Source organism: Periophthalmus magnuspinnatus, chromosome 9, assembly GCF_009829125.3.
Source record: "Periophthalmus magnuspinnatus isolate fPerMag1 chromosome 9, fPerMag1.2.pri, whole genome shotgun sequence".
NCBI classification, from domain to species: domain Eukaryota; kingdom Metazoa; phylum Chordata; class Actinopteri; order Gobiiformes; family Gobiidae; genus Periophthalmus; species Periophthalmus magnuspinnatus.
Window position 1 is genome coordinate 27,552,595 of NC_047134.1, and position 18,595 is coordinate 27,571,189.

Below are 18,595 nucleotides of genomic sequence, written 5' to 3' on the forward strand. Positions count from 1 at the left end.
ATACTTAAGTGGGCCCATCCATCATCACACCCTGGCTCCCCCTATGGACCAAAACTACATGAGGTCTAATGTTTCAATGCAGTTTTCCTGTAAGAACCTCACAGTATTTGAGCAAAGGAGGTTTACTCTCATCCCTAGTGTTTCCCTCAGTGTCTTATTGTTATTCACACACTGCACTGCTCATAATGAAGATGTAGACTGGGTTCAAATGACTTCACTTCACAATATTAATCTGGACTTGAGCTGTTTTCACTAAAGGTTAAGTGCTTATGTGATGTAGAATAATGTCATGACCTTTTTATTTTATTTTAAACTATGATGTCACCTATTCCAGCTCAATCGTTTATAAACATATATGTAGAATAAATGAGCTAATGTATTAGGTTTGGGGTGAAATGGCAAAAATCAAATTTTTCCCCTCAATTTTAAAAATGCCTTTCAATATTAATTTAACGTTTAACACAAAAAAGGCCACATTTCATCCTCCAAATTTTTTCATCTGCTCCAAACCACACGCTGAAACTGAATCTCAGCTGGCTCTGTGCACAACGTGAGCCGGCTAGTTCCAATCAAAGGGACAGTCTGCGCCACCATTTCCATTGTCATCTAATGTCTGAGGTTTTTGCAGTGTTGTGCTAAAATTAGTAAGTCCTGACAGATCAGGCAGTGGACAGGAAAGGGAGCTGGATGTCACTGTCTATTTGTCAAAAACTTTACAAATGTGAGGAAAGCTTCACAGGAGGACTTTTCTGCATTTGCAAAGGTACATCTTTGTGTGTATTTTATGTGACGTTAATGCTAATGCTAATGTTAGAGCCTAATAAATATTTAAATATCACCACTGACTGAAATAATCTACATCTAAAAATAATTGGGTCACACTTACCAGAAATTTAAATGTGTTGTTATGTTAAATTGAATGTTTTAATCCTAGACTGTATATATAAATGGACTGCATTTCAAATAGGAAGTGATCATGGGCGCGTTTCCGGCTCCATTGACTCCAAATCACTTCACATACTCAAAATTGGCTCTTTGGTCACTAAGATACACATGGTCGAAATTCCAAATGTGGAACTCAGCTTCAAATTCACCCCTAAAACCGCTCGCCTCGATGAGCTTCATTTGACTGGAGATGAACGCAATGGGTGACGTCACACTCACTTAGCCCTCTTCTTTATACAGTCTATGGTTTTAATAGAAGTTAGCATTAGCATTGACACATAAAATGTACCTTTTCAAAAGGAGAAGAGGCCTCCGGTAAAGTTTCCTCATTTGCAAAGCGTTCAACATGATGCCAGTGACATCCACCCACAGCTCCCTGTTCACTGCCTGTTCTGTCACGATTTATTCATTTTAGCGCAACTCTGCAAAAAGATCATGGACATGAAATTACACTGGAAATGGTCCAGCGACTGTCCCTCTGATTGGAACTAGCCGGCTACTGTTGTGCACAGAGCCAATTAAATCTCAGCCCTACTCTGAATTTTCCTATAAATTTGAAATGGAAATAGCTTACAAGATATATTTAAACAGGGTTTTCTCAGTGTACACAGTGTTTGAGTCTGGGGGATTAACATGTCCCTGTAGTGGTTCTTCAGCATGTTATCATTATTCACTGTCACTTCACTGGCTGATTATACCTCACACCGCACCACCACCTCTTATTGGACAGCGCCATAAATCATGTTACTAAAGAGACAAAAGCGGGGTAGGGTGAGGTTACGCTGATGAGCGCTGTAACATGTGGAAATAGAATGAGGCCAGAATGTATGAGAGGAGAGCCGTTAAAGACAAGGTGGGATGTGGTTACGTTTCATTTTAGGTGTAACATGGTCAGGAGGTCAGGAGAACTTACACTATGATCCATGATCCAGTTACTCTCAAAATTAGCTATAGATCAATATTTTTCAGCTAATAAGGTTTAACTTCTTTGTCCTGTTCATTAGTTTAAATCTTCTATTAGTGTTTGTCTTGTCATTTTACTAAAATTTCAAAATTCCGATACTAAGGAAAAGACTCAGTACTCAATACCGATTCTGATACCATGATGATAGTAAAAAAGCACGCAGTTTAGATGATATAATGTGATTTTCAACATTAAAGTGTAGTACTTTCTACCCGTGGTCCATGGGCATATACTAGTCTATGTGTCTTATACTTGTTCTGATACAGCTCAAGATCATTCTAAAGCACATGTGTCAAACTCAAGGTCCGTGGGCCAAACCCATGTCATTTTATGTGGCCCACGATAAAGTAAATTAAATGGTCTGACTGTCTTAAAATGTCATTTTATAATTAGATGCACAATTACACAGCTATTTTTTCATATCTATGCAAATCCATATGCAATATTTGTAAATTGAATAAGCAATACATATAGAAATGGTTAATTAACAAGATTAAAACGTAGTGACATTTATCTTACAGTTAAATCTGGCCCTTTGAGAGCAACCATTTTGTTGATGTGGCCCTCAGAGAAAATTTGTTTGACACCCCTGTTCTAAAGCTATTCAGAAAACGTTAATTTCTGTCCTGTAAATGTCACTTTTTTAGTATCGATACTTGTGAAAAATGAGTGTGTAGTTTCGATACTAGCTTTAGCATCGATTTGTATCTGATGTTAGATATAGTAAAAGCCAAAGTTAAATCTGTCAACTGGACAAAAAGTTGTAGGAGTGAAGACATTTGGCTGCTCATCCAAGCCGCTTCTTCAGTTCTGGTCAGATTGATGGTGGACACTACTTTTAATTTGTGTTTATATAAATACATTGTTTCAGGTAGTGTTTTTTTCTGTATAAATGGTTCTTTTTGCATGAACTCCCCCTGCAGGTGTAATCTTGTGAGTGCAGTTTGGATCAGATACATAGAGATACGTAATAGTTTTGAGAGCTTTTGCCACACCAGTGTCCAACAAGAATTTCTTCAGCCGTAAATACTAAGTTCTTATGTTTTACTAGCTTGTCCTAGTCGTTTCCTTCATGAAACAGTGTATTCATTTTTTTCTATAGGAGAATGCAGCTCTGGCCTTGAACAGTAGAATGTACATATTGAATTATTGCTTCATGTCTGTGCTTCATCCACAGGACATGACCTTTGTCTTTACATCTTATATTACAACTCCCATCTCCTCCCTCAGCACGCCCCCTCGCTCACCTTTCTTACTCCTCCCTCTCTCTCCCCCTCCCTCTCTTTTCTACCCCTCCTTCCTTCTTCATTCTCTCCTCATTCCCCTTCACATTGTCCATGGTCACATTGCTCTTTCTCCTCCCTCTCTTTTCCCTCATCCTCCCTTCCCTATTTCTCTCTTCATATTTTCTCTCCTCTTTCTCTCCTCACTCATGCCCCCTAACCCTCTCCTCTTTTCCTTCTGTCTTTCTCCCCCTCTCCCTCCTGCTAGACTTGTCTCCTGGCAGGTTTCCGTACCCTCTCATTGGCCTTCATCTCCATAGCACAAATAGCCTTCTCTTCCTCTTCGTCTTCCCTCTCTCCTCTTTACTACTCTCTTCATCTCCTCCTCTACCCTTCTGACTTATCTCTTGACAGGTTTCCTCTATCTCCCCTGTGTCTTTCCCTCCATAACCTTCTCTCTCTATCCTTCCTTATCCCCTCCTACCTCTCTTTCTCTCTCTCCCAGCAGCCCAGTCTCTGCTCATGTCCCGTTTACAGTCAGATCAATGCCTCTCAGGGTCACACAGATGGATTCAGTTCCAGTGCAGAGCTGTGACAGAAGCAGATTCACTCCAGGCTCATACACGATGCCATCTGTTTTAGAGGAATAACAAAAATCAATATTACATTATTTAGTGAGACTGTTTCGATTTTGAGGACTGATTTATCAATAAAGTATAAAAATAACTTTTAATAATTTGAAAGTTATGAAAGTACAGAAAGCAATGTTATTTATGTAATATGTTACGTAATTATGATCAGTATTTCATGTACAACTGCCTTTACTATTGAACTGAGGAGCAAAGTAATTAAAACAATCAAACAATCAAAACAATAACTTATAGCTTTTATTTTATTTTATTTACTGTGAGCAGGCTTGCATCTCCACAAACCTGACTCTTATTTGGCCTGGTGAAGGTCCTTTACCTGCTTGTCTCCATGGAAATATTGTTCCTTTGGCTATAATATTCCACAGTATGAAATAAAATGTATCTGTCCCCCTGTAGAATGTTTCAAAGTATTTCCATAGAAGCAAGCAGGTGACATGCCATCTCCAGAAAGTTACATTGTTCTGCGTTAAAACACAGAGGACAACTTCCTGGATTACCGGCTAATGACATCACTAGGTGGGACCAAGAATTAGAAGCTGTGACAATTGAGATGGCCTAAATAGGAATATGTAAATGTGTAATGTGTAATGTGAAAATTAAACAAAATACAACTTCAGGCCTGCAGTTTGTTTTAAGAAATAAAACAAACTGCAGACTGCACCGGGGACTGCTGCTGCAAGGACTTTGGGATACAGTGTCCTGAGATGAGTAAGGTCTATATCCAGAGCCCTAATCTCCCATATTAGAAACAGGAACCTCCGGCAGTCAAGGGGAGCACTGACCTTGTGATGTTTTCTCAGCCGGTCTCTTCTTATCTGCACAGACCCACACGCCGACAACAAGACAAATGTCAGAATCCAGCCACTGACGTTAGAATTACACCTGCCACTGTAATCGCACATGTAGAACCCTCATATTTACAATCTCAACATATAAACATGTTTTTTTAGTTACAGTCTTGAAAATCCATCTTTTTATATACTGAATGTTCATGAATATGCATTGTCCCTTTAAATAAATAAATCTAAATCTAGGAATGGGCAAAACTCTTCAAAATCGACCCGATAAACAGGAAGCTGAAACTCATGCAAAAGAAAGAGAGAAGAGAAGAAACATGCAAAGTTCTGTTCTAGTCCTGGTTTAGTTCAGGTCTAGTTCTGGGTGTAGTTCCAGTTTAGTTTTGATGTTGAGTGTGTGTGGAGGATCAGAACTTCTCTCCACAAGAGCAGTTTCTCCCTCTCTGCCGCTGGACTCATGAACACTCTATAACTGTCACTTTAAACTTGAACCATACTTGAACCATACTTCATCTTGCACTGCTGTTCTGCCCATACTTTATATTTTTGTTATATATTCAGTCAACGTCTAGTTTTTTTTATTTTTAATGCCTCCCCTTATTTTTATTTTATCATAGGTTATATTTACTTCTATTATCCATTGTTTTATGTTGCACCATAAAGCAGAAGCAAGTTCCTACTTTGTGAATTTTTTGCTGACAATGGAAATAAAAGTTATTCTGAATTATTTTTGTGAACGCACCTTTTCACCCTTGGTTAACCCTGAAGACAAGATCTTTCTGATTGATTCTTATATTTTAGCAGTTAAAATTTTGCCGTTCTCTCAGTCGTTGCTCTATGAACAGAACTGAGCATATTAGACTGTTATGTTTTTTTTTACTCATAAACCAACTTTGACAGGAAAAAGATTAGCCTATGTCATATTTTGATTATGATTAAAGCAGACGTATTATGCAAAATCAACTTTTTTACCCTCTCAAAGTTGTTTTTGGAGTGATTCGTGCATATTTGAGTAATCTTTTATTGTTTTTTTCAAGACACCATATGGTCGATCACACGCCCAGCGTGACGTACTTATGCCATTCTCGAATTTTATTGTCTTAATCGGTGATATGTGTTGGATTCAGCAGCGTTACGTAGTCATTTTGGTCCAAATGAAAAAGAAAATCGCTTGCTAGTGTGATCTGCTGATATCAATAGGAGGGGCCGACAACTGCACGGATCTTTGTTGTGATGATGTTTACAGCGGCGTCAGCTCCCACTGGGCACTGCAGTTTTCTAATGCGGGAGTCAGCGAACTTGTTTCTTTTATTACGTTGTTTTAGATAAATATTGCGATTTAAAATGTGCAAATTTTAACATAATTATCCACGGGTGTCGTAGATTATAATGATATTGCAGATCCAAGCACAGTACGTCTTCTTTAAGATTATGTCATTCATTTGCATAGAGTTCAGATATATTCAGCCATGTCCAAAGTGCACAGTAGACATTCCTGGTCCACTGTGGTCTGGCCTCTTGTAATCAGAGTTAGATTAGCTGCCCCTCTGTGTAGAACCACTGTTTAAATTTAGAAACTGGAGCTTTAGGACTTGATCCTCCTCTAATGCCCGTAGAGTCTTTGTTACCGCGTTGACATGAACGAACTACACCAGTGTCCGTGAATATACCCACGCAGCCCTCCCATCACTCAGCCTTCGAAGCTCCAACAACTGGCACGTCAATGAGAGATGGAGGTCCTGGAACCAAGGCCCACCCAACCCGGAGGAGGTGACCCGACCCAAGTGCAAGATTTGGGTGAAGAGAGTCTGGAGGAGACCGGACCTCTGGAGGTGTTCACGGAGAAGCGAAGACCCTCCCTTGTGGTGGCAGAAGCGTTGAGGTGCCAGGTGAAGATCAGTACCCGTCGGAGCCTCCATCTGCGCATAGCCAACCACACGGCCCGGGACGTGTATGTGCGGCTGGTGGGGCAGGGCGGGTGCATCGCGGGCACCAGTGTGGGGCTGGAGAGACATTTGCTGGAGCAGAGTAAGGAGCATGTGTGAGAGGAAAAATTGTTCTAAAAATATGTTTTAAAAGCTGTGTATGTGTTTTTACTGTCTTAAAAACAGAACTAATTAATTAAACGGTTTGCAGTGATCTAAAAATAATGTTCACTTATCTTACACATTCCGAGCATCCTAGTTATTCACCACAATGAGTTTGTAAGCACTTTTCACAACTTTTAGAGGTCAGACAAGAGTTCACATCACTGTAATGCTAACAATAACTATCATGTTAACACCATGCCCGCCTGACTTCCTTTGTGGACAAGAAAATGCTTTATAATTAGATGCCGGGCAGCACAGTCTAGTCTCATTTTGACCCTGAGCTGCTTTTACATCTGTACTGGGGCAAAACTGTTTTATTTTAATAGATTCTTTTTACAGACCAAGGTTTAGTTTGTTTTCATACCTGACAGTTTGGACTGCTCACTAACGCTTTACTTCAGAGTGGTCACCTGTTGTTGCTGTGGCGTGTCCGGTGAGCTGATTTAAACAAGTTTTGGCACCGTCTTTCTACAGGACGACATCTGTAGTCTGTGTTCTTCAGGATAGTATCCCCAGTGTGTGAGAGTAAAAAGGTCCCTCATCCCGGATTAAGGTCCCATGGGCACGTTTCCATATTTCGATTGCCTCCTTAATCCAGCGACGATGTTTGTTGTCGTCTATCCCAATGATATTTGCTCTGGCCCAGTCCATAATGTGATTCTCTCTTTTGCAGTGGTCAGAAATGGCCGATTTGAGTTGCTCTTGTTCTGCTTTGTTTTTTTTATCTATTAAATCTAAAATGTATTACAATAAATTAACTTAAGACCAGCTGAACCTCACTGGACTATGGGGCAAAACTAAATTTAGTGATCCCTCTCTCAGATATCGTTTGGTAATAGCACCTCCTGTAATTGAATTCATACAAGATGGATGTGTTTAATGCCATACTGTGGAACATTATACAGAAAAATGACTTCATCTGACAAACTGGTGGCAAATCTCCCATCAGAGAAGTTACAATGCGTCTTTAATCTATATCAGATGGATGCAATGGCAGTTTGAGGGTTAATACTGTGACAAATCTTCTCAGGATACCTCCAGTTCTATCCATTTTCACTTTTCTATGTGGTTCCTGGAGGTGTGGCTTATTTTTGTTTCATTAAAAGAAACAAAAATGGCTTTCAACATTCATTATTTGAACATTAACACTTTTCATTATTGCAATATACTGCAAAAAAATATTCAATTTTTTTCCTCTAATGTCTGAACTCTGGATTGGCTGAAGACCTCACGATTATTAAGTGAAATTACAACAAGATGATTTCATAACTTATAAAGATATTTTATTCATAAGAGCATTTATAATAAGTAGTTGGTTTCTGAATACCTGTCTTGTTTTTGTCCCTGTACAACACTAAAATATCAGATGATATTCTAGTCACCTCTTCTAAAGGACACTTGGACAGACGGAGCGCAGTGAGCAGAGCCATAACAGAATCTCCCTCTGACTGGATGACCCACTTTACCGCCTCTGATCTGGTGCCAAACGCGACCACACTCAGACTGGAGACTGGGTTTTATAGCGCAGTTGGCTCTGATCGCAATATAATCACAATTTATATGGTCATAAGTAGAAATCACAAAATCTGCTATTATTGAGTCAGTATGAAGTCTTCTGCCATTTTTTTTTTTCATGCATGTAGCGCTAGCCTCAGCTAACCTTTGCAATTGGGAGACGTTACCACACGGAGCCTGATATTCGCTCAAACTTAGTAGTAAGTAGCTCAGTTGGTAGAGTATTTATCCTCTGGAAGGTTCAAATCCCACTCTCGACATAAAAAATTGGTTGAACAGTCAGCTCCACTGACCCACAAGCTGGTGGTGTGATTCCAGCTCTTACAGATGAATGCTGTTGATGTGTCCTTGGGCAAGACACCTAACCCACCTCGCCCCCAGTGCCTGCGTACACTGGTGTATGAATGTGTGTGTGAATGGCTGACTGGAGATGGAAAAGTGCTATATAAAAGTGTGACCCTTTACCATCGAGTGCTGTCTTATGATTTAAATTCATCGTGTAGTGTGACATCCAACAATCTAACATGAAAAAATGTACAGTTGACGCCAGACTTTAGAGAGGCCAAAATTACTCCAATATGCAAGATGTCTTAAGCAAAACACTATACAGAGAAGATATTGACGAAGAAATAACATTCGCCAGTAACATGGCTAAATGTTAAAAATGTTAATTTAGTAAGACACAAGGTTCCACAGCGGTTTGCCCATTGCTAGGTTTGTTATGGCAACCCTTCTCTGAGCTGTAAGTGTCAGACATTCAGAGACTGTGGGACCTGTCTTCACTGTGTGGTGTCTATCTGAAACATGAGCTAAAGCTAAAGCTAATTGTTCAAGTGTTAAGGCTAACTCCACATGCTAAAGCTAAATGTGCATGTGCTAAAGCTAGATGCTCACGTGCTAAAGCTAACTGTGTGGTGCATATGCGGAATAGCTGTGTCATAATAAACTGATGGAGTCATTTAGACGAGATGTCCCAGGGGTTCCTGTGCTGCTCACGTGGCCATGTTACGCTCTGCTTTATTATAGTCTGTACACTCTATTATCCCCAAGAGGAATTGTGCCCTCTGCATTTCCAAATCTGGAGCTACTGGAATCATGGGGTTCAGCTTCGTGCTGTAAGCGACATTTTGAGGACTTTTCCCCATTGAAAAGATACAGTTTCGTTTTAGGTTGTTAATCACTCCGGCAACAGCCTTACTGTTTCATCATTTTGAAACCTCTGGAAGTTTAAAGCTACTCTTTAACGTTTTTCGTAGGTGGGGTGTGCATTCAGTGGCACCTTGAATGTTCTACTGTATGGCATTAAAAATATTTACACTTAGTCAATTACACATGTTTTTGTTGCTTTTAAAAAATAACTTAAAAAATACACATTCTAACTATGAACCGGGCGCCTCACCATAAATCTGACCTGTAACCCGGTGGCATCAGCTGCTTGTCTGCTTGTACGTTTAAAGCCATTCTGCGGAACATCTCTCCCGTACAATATAGCATCCAATACAAGATCCCTCCATAACCTGGCCCCTCCTTATCTCACCAACCTCCCTCATCAGCACTGTCCCACCCGCCACTTCAGATGAGCCGACGCCAACCTCCTCACTCTCCTCATCAAGACAAAACACTGGACCTTGGGGAACAGAGCCTTCAATTCCACCACCCCCGCCCTCTGATATTCCCTCCCACAGCCCATCAGGAACTCGGACTCACTTCAGCACTTCAAATCACTACTAAAAACGCACCTGTTCAATCTGGCATTCTCCCATGATTCACACCTACAGTTTCTTATTGTTTGTAAAAGCGTCTTTGAGTGACCAAAAAAGCGCTACATAAGTCTGGTTTATTATTATTATTATTATTATTATTATTATTATTATTATTATTATTATTATTATTATTATTATTATTATTATTATTATTATTATTATCATCTCCATATGAGTGAATCAAGTAACAGTCCCTCCACCAGTAAAGTTACATAGTCCATAGTATCTCCTGTTGAAGTATTTTAAGACGTTACCTTACCATTTTCCATTCACGCAACACTACAATCTCAACTCACAAACTGTCAACAAAACCAACCAAACCGATATATTGTGTTGTAAAGTTGTCAGTAAATATTTTTGGTGAAGTGTTTAGGACTCAGTGACGACGATAAAGACTCCTGTCACCACTGGCCCTCTGCCCTCCTCCTCAAGTGTCCAAGTGAATGTAGCGCCTTGTTTATTTATCACAACATACTTTTAACGTGGTATTTTTAGAAGTAACAGAACTCTTATTTGAATAACAGTTTGAGTTGCCCATCCCTCAAAGTGCGTATGAAAGGTTAGACTACCCACTCCACTAAAACATAGTTAACATCATTAGATTTAAGATGTTACTATCCCATCAAATCAAGTCATAATTAGAAAAATATATTAATCTGTCAAATGCACTTCACGTTTACCAGTGAGAAAAGCTCCATGTCGACAATATTAAATAAGTTGGTAAGACTTAAAGGTCCTATATTACCCAAAATTGACTCTTGTGAGCTTTAAGACATGTTATAATGTTGCTACCCCATAAAAAACATACCTGGAGTTGTGTTTTATTTCATCCTTACGTTTGACTAACCCTTTATTCTCAATCTGTCCACATCTCCAAATGCTCTGTTCCACCTTGTGTCAAGTGGTAGTTTTCACATTAACAGCTGCCTTTTACCTTTTGTTTAGTAGAGATGGGCAATTTTAATTATCCAAATGATTCTAATGAAGGTGAATGGAGTTTAAAAACACATTGGAGTGCTTTCTGTATTACCACATGACATCACAAGGTGGAACAGAGTGTTTTCTGTTTGAGAGAACAGTTTGGAGGAGACTGAACCTGTTGCATTTGCATTGATGGCAGATGTTATTGAGGTTTCAAGTTTTTGGGAATGCATTACTACTTGAGTTGGCCAGTATGTTCACCCAAAATGTTACTCTTACTTAAAACCTCACTATGTAACTTTTCTGGTGAAGGCTCTGCACTTGCTTGTCTCCATGGAGATATCATTGTTTTGCCGAGAACTTTGCACAATATGGTATCCAATTAAAGTAAGAATGTTAATATATATGTCAATATATTTTTAGGCAATGAAATAGATAAGATAGAAGATAGATAAGTTAATATACTGTGAAACATCCCAGGCAAATCTCCATGGAGACGACTCCCCGACCAGAAAAGCTGCATTGTCCACCTTTTTTTTTTTTTTTCATTGGTCCAAAGTTATTCCTCACGTACCTTGAGAATTCAGATAATTATAATCATAATTATATCAGAGATGAGTTTATAAACACTTTTCCCAACTTTCAAGGGCAGGAAAAAGACTAGCATGCTAACGTGCACTTCCTGATTATTGGACAACAAAATACATTATAATTATATGCAGACAGTACACAGCTGACTTATTTTAACCTCAAGAGCATCTCTTCTGGGACATATTTTTTGCTCAAATACATGGAAAAAAATCAAATACAGGGTCTTTAATATATATATATATATATATATATATATATATATATATATATATATACACACACACACACACACACACACCCCCACACACCCACACACACACACACACACACACACACACCCACACACACACACACACACATTCATCTGTTCTTATCTCAGCCTTGGTGCTTTCAGTCTTTGGCATTTGCCTGACTGTTTCCGTGGCAACTGTCAACACTCTTTCTTGCTGTTGTTTATCTCATGTTTTATCAGCTAGATTTTCAATAAGGTGAATTCTTCGACAGGTTTGACATTGTTGCCGTGGTAACTCTGCAGTGGCCTCGATATCCTCCCCTTCATAGAGACAATTATTATTTCACTCTTTGTCAGGTGCTTAGTGAGTGGGTTTGCAGCACCATCCTGTGGCCAATATGATCAACTACAGTTTCATCATATAAATACATAATAGGCTGGCTACATTTCAGATGCAATGTCCAGTAGGCTAATTTTGAGGACTTTTTCACATTCAAAAGATAATAATTGTTTTAAATAGTTAATCACAACTGCAACAACCTTATTATTCTTTCACCCACAGATCAGTTCACACTTTTTTTAGACTTTCATTTGCAAAGGTGGGTAGTGCTCAGTTAAATTTACTCAAGTAACTTTTTGAAGAAATTGTACTTTTCAGAGTATTTTCCTGGCAGCATACTTTTACTCCTGCTTGAGCAATATTTTTACTGAAGTAACAGTATTCCTACTTGAGTAAACGTTTTAGTTACTCTTCTCACTGCGTAGGTCTACAAGTGGCAAAAGCTTTATGTTCCCAGTATGAAATGATCTGAACATTTGTGTTTCTTGCAGTGCTCCTTTAGATATGATTTAGTTTGTCTAATTTTTGTGTTTACTTTAATGTAATTTGAAGAACAAAATATTACATAATTCACAAAGTAGGCACAAAGGACAGAAATATTCTGGAAAATCAATTTTTCAAAGCTTTTAACCATGCTATAGATGTTTGCTTTTTTCATTTACCCTCTCCAAGTTGTGATGTGATGTCTGCTCTTTTTCTTTTGTTAAGACATTTTAGATGAATATTTAAAAACTGCAAACTATAACATGATGATCATAAAAATACATTATAACTCTATAGCAGACACAAGCACAATAAGTCTTCTTTAACTGCAAATTATAAATTTGATGTTATGTCCTGGCATGTTATGTTAGATGTTAGGTCTTTAAGTTACTACTTGAGTAATATTATTTTGAAGTAACGTTACGCTTGCTTGAGTAAAACCATTGGCAACTCTACCACATCTGCTTCATTTCTACACTCTCCTGTTTCCTCAGGTGCAGTTGCAGTGAAAGAGGTGCCCTCCTTGTCTCCAGTCATACCCCTGTCTGTGGACCCCGAGCTCAAGCCTGACAGTGCAGCTCAGCCCCCTCCTCATGTCCCCTCAGACACCTCCACCCTGCGCACTCAGGACAGAGATGAAGAGGAGGAAGAGGAGGAGGAAGACAGCAGCCAACCACTCACCATCTCTGAGCTCGTCTACAGGTACTTCTACAATACACACTTTATGACTTGGTTTGGTGGGATAGTCTCTGTGGTAAATATTTATCGTAGTTTTACATCAGTCTGTGGGGAAAATTCCAACACTGAAAATTCCTTTCAAAAAGGGACAATTTACACAAAACAAAATAATTTATTTTTATTAGTCTAATCATAACTATTGTGTAATTTAGATGCCTTGGGTCTTGTTAACATTAAGGTTGCGAGGTAACAGTTATGGAATTACCTCTATGTATATCTGGCCATGTCCAACCAGGAGGTCAAATTATAAACTTCAAACTTCAGAAAAAAGTAGTAGTAAGATATAAATATAATGATGTTAAGTATGTTTTTGTGAAATTACTAGTCTAACAATAAGAACTTTTTTAAAATATTTTTTTTCTGCTTTAAATTGTTGTTATCATATTATATTATTATGATATTTTGTTTTACATTGTTAATTCCTGCGCCAAAGTTCTATTTTTTTATTATTCTGAACCCCACAGATAGAGATCCAAAACAATATTTGTGATAATCTATTTTTAATGTATTAATCCCAGCTCTACCAGCTCTGATGATGAACATGTCCTTGTGTCCTCCCTCAGCCCGTGTGCCAGCCTGCTGCCCACCCCAGTGGAGGACTCCCAAGGGGGGGTAGAGCTGCTCTTCTCATCCCCGGTCCAGAGCCCCGCACGGCTGCTACGAGAGCTCCACGCTGACCCAGACATCCAGGCTCAGCTTGAAGCTGAACGCGAGCGGGACAGAGCCTACGAGCGTACACGATTGGCTGCCAGCAGGAGCGTGGGTGGGGTCCTGGGCCTGCTCTCATCCAATGAGAGGGTGCGGTCATGTGTGTGGAGCGTGGTGCGCCTGGTTGCCGTGGTGATGGGAGTGTTGTTGGTTACCGTGCCAACGCTGCTGCTGCTGTTGGAGTCTGACCTTGATGTTTCGTTCCTCCATGAGATCAGACAGACCCCAGAGTTTGAGCAATTCCACTATGAGTATTACTGCCCCCTTCGGAGATGGGTGCTGTGCAGCATCAGCAACGCCATGGAGAGCCTCTGGTCTGACTAGAGACACTACTTCTACTGCTACTACTGCTATTACTACTTCTGGTACTACTACTATTAGTACTGTTACTAGTACAACTACTACTGCAGAAACAACCACAACGTCTGGCTCACAGCTCATTCAGTCTTAAGCACAGTCTTAAAATAATAACAATAACGATGCGTTGGATTAAACAGCGCCTTTCATGAAACCCAAAACGCTTTGCCTTTTTAAATGTATTTGTAATGCTTGAATTTCATCTCACCTGTAAGTGTTATGACAAGATTTAAAACAGTCAGTGACGATAACAACTAGCCTGCTTTTACTTGTCTTGCACTTCCAGTTGAGAAGTTGACTGGATCTCAGTGGAGCCCCCATCCATCTGCTCCCATCAGCTGTTTTGCTCATAACATTGTGAATAAGAGGCGGATTGTCAAAGTGTTGTTTAGATGGTGTAAAACATCTTTATGGACTCTAACCCTGGGCTCAGACTGCGCGCGGTGCAGCTCCGGTCCGGTGGCCACATGTGTTCCCTAGAGTCAAAAATAGGAGAGGCGCTCAGATGGCGTGTCGGGCAGGAGTCGCATAGTGAGGTGTAAAGTATTCTCAGTCTTTGATTTGTATGCTGTTATGTACTGTTAGGGTTAAGGAACACCATGACAGTTTTAATTAAGATTCAATGAGTTGTGAGACAGACGTAAACACTGACTATTGGACTGATAAGGCAAGAAAAGTCCTGCGTTTCCTGATTTTCACTCCTGACGCTGACCAGCCAATGAGACGACTCCAAAGCATCCCTAACCTTTTCTGATTGGTCCACGCCTTCAGAGTCTGTCAGTCATGATGGAGTGACGCCCAGCAGTTACCTACATACAGACTGCATCGGATTCATAAAACAAGAGGAATATTGATAATAATTAATATGAATCTACAAAGTTATTTTTAACGTTTTGTACATTTTTATGTGATCTGATCTTTCAGGAATTTTTCAGTCAGAACTTTGAGCTTATTTTGAAATTTAAGAGTTTACAAAAGACGTCAAAAAAAGGAAATTTGTTAAAACATACTGGGGTGTGGTTGGTTTGGGGAAATGATTATAACTATTTTTGAGGCTACCGTTAGCGTTAGCTTAGCGGGTACCGTTTTCCTATGGAGCTTATAGCACAAAGCCACACTCCTCAGCAGATTATGTGATGTCATTTTAAACACAGCGAGAGGAAGTCTGTGTAAAAAACAAGTGTCTCATTTGGCTTTAAGTGTTGTCTGGTGTATGTTAATTCACTAGCATTCAAATATATGTATAACAGTTAGCATAACATATTAGCTTGATCCAGTCTTTGCAATCCAGAAGGTTGTTGTATTTGATGTCATAATTTCAGATGGAGGGCAGCAGCCATTGTAACTCTATGGAAGATTTTGAAAGAAATATCCAAATTTATAATCCCAGATGTCGAATCTTAGCATTATTTGTTATTGGCTCCACAAACTTTTATATTAATCCTAATTAATCTTACTGTCCTTTCAGCTGACAACAATCACATTGTTGGGGTTAAATATTAGCACCACTTTCTGAAGCTATTTTCAAAACATAATTTCACCTTTGTTTATTTATACTGACAGAGAAGATGTTGAACTTTGGTGCCAGTTTTTGTTTCATGTGGATAGGCATAGTAATTGCAGAGATATTAACCAAGTCAGGAAATCTGTAAACTGACAGTTAAACAGGAATTCTACCATAGAGTCCTGACCTGTCCTCCAGCTCTGTTTTAAAACTATAGTCATTCTCTAAATCACCATATATGTTTTGACACAAACAAACCATGCATTTCTCTAATTGGTTAACCCGCCTGTCAATCATCAGGAATCGGGGAGATAAGACCCGGTCCCAGACTTCGTATAGATGAGTATGTATTGGCTGGTCAAGCTAATACGATATAGCTGAATGAGAAATAAAGGCAGAATGGTTAAGTTAAGTTTAAAAAGTGGTTTGTGGTCGATGGAAACATGAAGGGACAATTTAAAAAGTATTTAACAAAACTGTGTTTGTTGCTGACTAAATATATGCTTTATTTATTTTAAGAGCAAATATTTGAATATATGTGGACTGAAGGGAAAACAATGTTATATATATGTAGAACTTTAAAGGTACACTATGTAACTTTTTCTGATGGAAGGTCCACCACCTCCTTGTTTCATGGAGATGTTATTGTTTTGCTTGGCATGTTACACAGTATGGCATTAAGCTTATCTATCTTGCATTTATTCAGTTACAGGTGTTTTTGCTCTTTAAAGAGGGGGTATTACGTGCAATTGATTTTTGGAGCTTTCTACCATGTTATAATCTTGTTTCCTCGGTAGCTGTAAGATTTTGTGCAATGCTCCGCCCACAAGTCTACGTCATCCATCCACACGGCAATTTTTCATAAACATACAAAAGCATGATACAAAGCAATACATTACAACTTCACAAACCAGATACAATGTGCAGTAGTGTCAGTAGCAGGACACAGCACTGATTGTATTGTGATCGTGCTCTCAAGGGGAGTGACTTAGCATCGAGAGCAAAGGGAGTAGAGCTTCAAAAATGGAAATTAAAATTATAAAACATGTTAATAGGTCTTTTTCTGTAAATATAACATTTTCAAAACAATATAAGATCAACTTCATTTGCCATGTGTTAGCAGTTAATGTCATAGAAGTGTAATAAAGATACAAGCAAAAACATGCATTACTGTGATTGGACTTGCCTCTCCACTGATCTGCCTGGTGGCTGGACTGGATTATCTCCATGGAACTTTAATGCCATGCTGTCGACCATTCCAGGCAAAGAAATAACATTTCCATGAAAACCCTCCACCAGAAAAGTTCCACAGTGTACCTTTAAGTATAAACTGTAAAGATATGAAATAAGGAATATGTTATGGACTGAATCCTCAGGAAAAGAGCGTTCACATAAATGACATTTGTGCTGTATGTGAAAATGCATCATGCACATTCTCCATGTGTAAAAGTCTTGTTCCTGTAAATGTATGTACTCGTATTTAGCCTCTAGGTGGCGTCATATCATGTCCATGGCATGTGTTCTGTCCAGTGTCTTGCTCATTGGCATAGTGGCTGTGTGTACATGACAGTAGCATTGGACCATCCTCTCAGTGGTTACCTCTCGTCTGCTTTGACTCTCTGTAGACTGAAGCGTCTGTAGCTTTATGCATAGAGGACATATGCAGTTTATTTTCTTACTATAGCACATTCAGCACAAACCGCTGAACCAGAGAAGGGCCAACACTCACAAAGAGCATTAGGCTTTAAACACACTGCAAGCACTAACAAAACCAGGTAAGAGTAGAGGCCAGGACAGATTTACCCAAGACAAAAGGCACTCAGTATGTTGTCTTCACATACTCCTGCTGCATGATCAGACACAGGTTCCCCCAGAACCTGATTGGCCACCACACTCAGGGGCTGAGGCATCATATTTGAATAACCACTTTTGTCTAATTTGACTAATTATGCAGCACCAAAAGTGCAGCAAAATATACCTAAAGACCTAAATATTTTTAAATCTCTTTAAAGGAACTGTATGTGGCGTGTGCCCTTTCCTCCATGTCACATGAGGCATGCACAGACCATGCCTGTTTAAAACAACTGGATTTCAGCATTAAAACTGAAACTCAAATGAAAGACTTATGTGAGGCTTATTCTGCTTTGTGATTGGATAATCATGTTAGGGCCCTAAAAATGTATTTCAAATTATGAAAAATGTTGCACTGAACGTTAGCCGACTGGATAACATTACAATTAATCAGAAAGAGAAAAAATTGTGAGGACCCCCCTCCACCCTCTTGCCGTTTTGCTTGCAGTGTGTTTTGGGCGTTACACATAACACTGATGCCTCTGCACTGCACACATATGTAAACATCTATAAAACAGAGGTATTTGTACTGTCTTGTCTGTTGTTAAGAAAGGGTGGGGATCTGTTGGTATTTCATAATTAGATTCAAAACTGATATATAGATTCATTTCCCTCCCTTCTTGTTCAGTATCGTCATAGCCCTGCTCCGCCAGGCCATGCTAACCCATCACTTTAGCTCTGAGCTTTCTAACGACTGTATAGTTTTGTAGATTTTATCCTGTCCTCCATTTTGAAGAGTGCATGCTTCATCCGTAGAAAACTTGAATTGTGGCTAATTTTCCAGTCTCTGTTCTTCCTCCTTTTGGCTGTCCTGATGTTTTAGAATAAATGCATGTTCTATGTTTTAGAGAAATGAAAACATTGGACCTCTAGACTGTTCCATGGCCTCCTGTATCGGCACGTCCTCTTTAGCTTTTACTATG

At 39.3% G+C, this 18,595-nt stretch overlaps 1 protein-coding gene across 1 annotated transcript in view; it reads left to right on the forward strand.

Moving 5' to 3' along the window:
* Positions 1-14,741, forward strand: part of frmd3 (FERM domain containing 3) — a 69,062-nt gene extending 54,321 nt beyond the window's left edge. Inside the window, exons 14-15 of the mRNA XM_033972591.2 lie at positions 13,009-13,216; positions 13,816-14,741. Coding sequence (XP_033828482.2) covers positions 13,009-13,216; positions 13,816-14,284 — 677 coding nt within the window. The 3' untranslated portion in view covers positions 14,285-14,741. The remainder of the gene's footprint in view (positions 1-13,008; positions 13,217-13,815) is intronic.
* Positions 14,742-18,595: the final 3,854 nt, after the last annotated feature.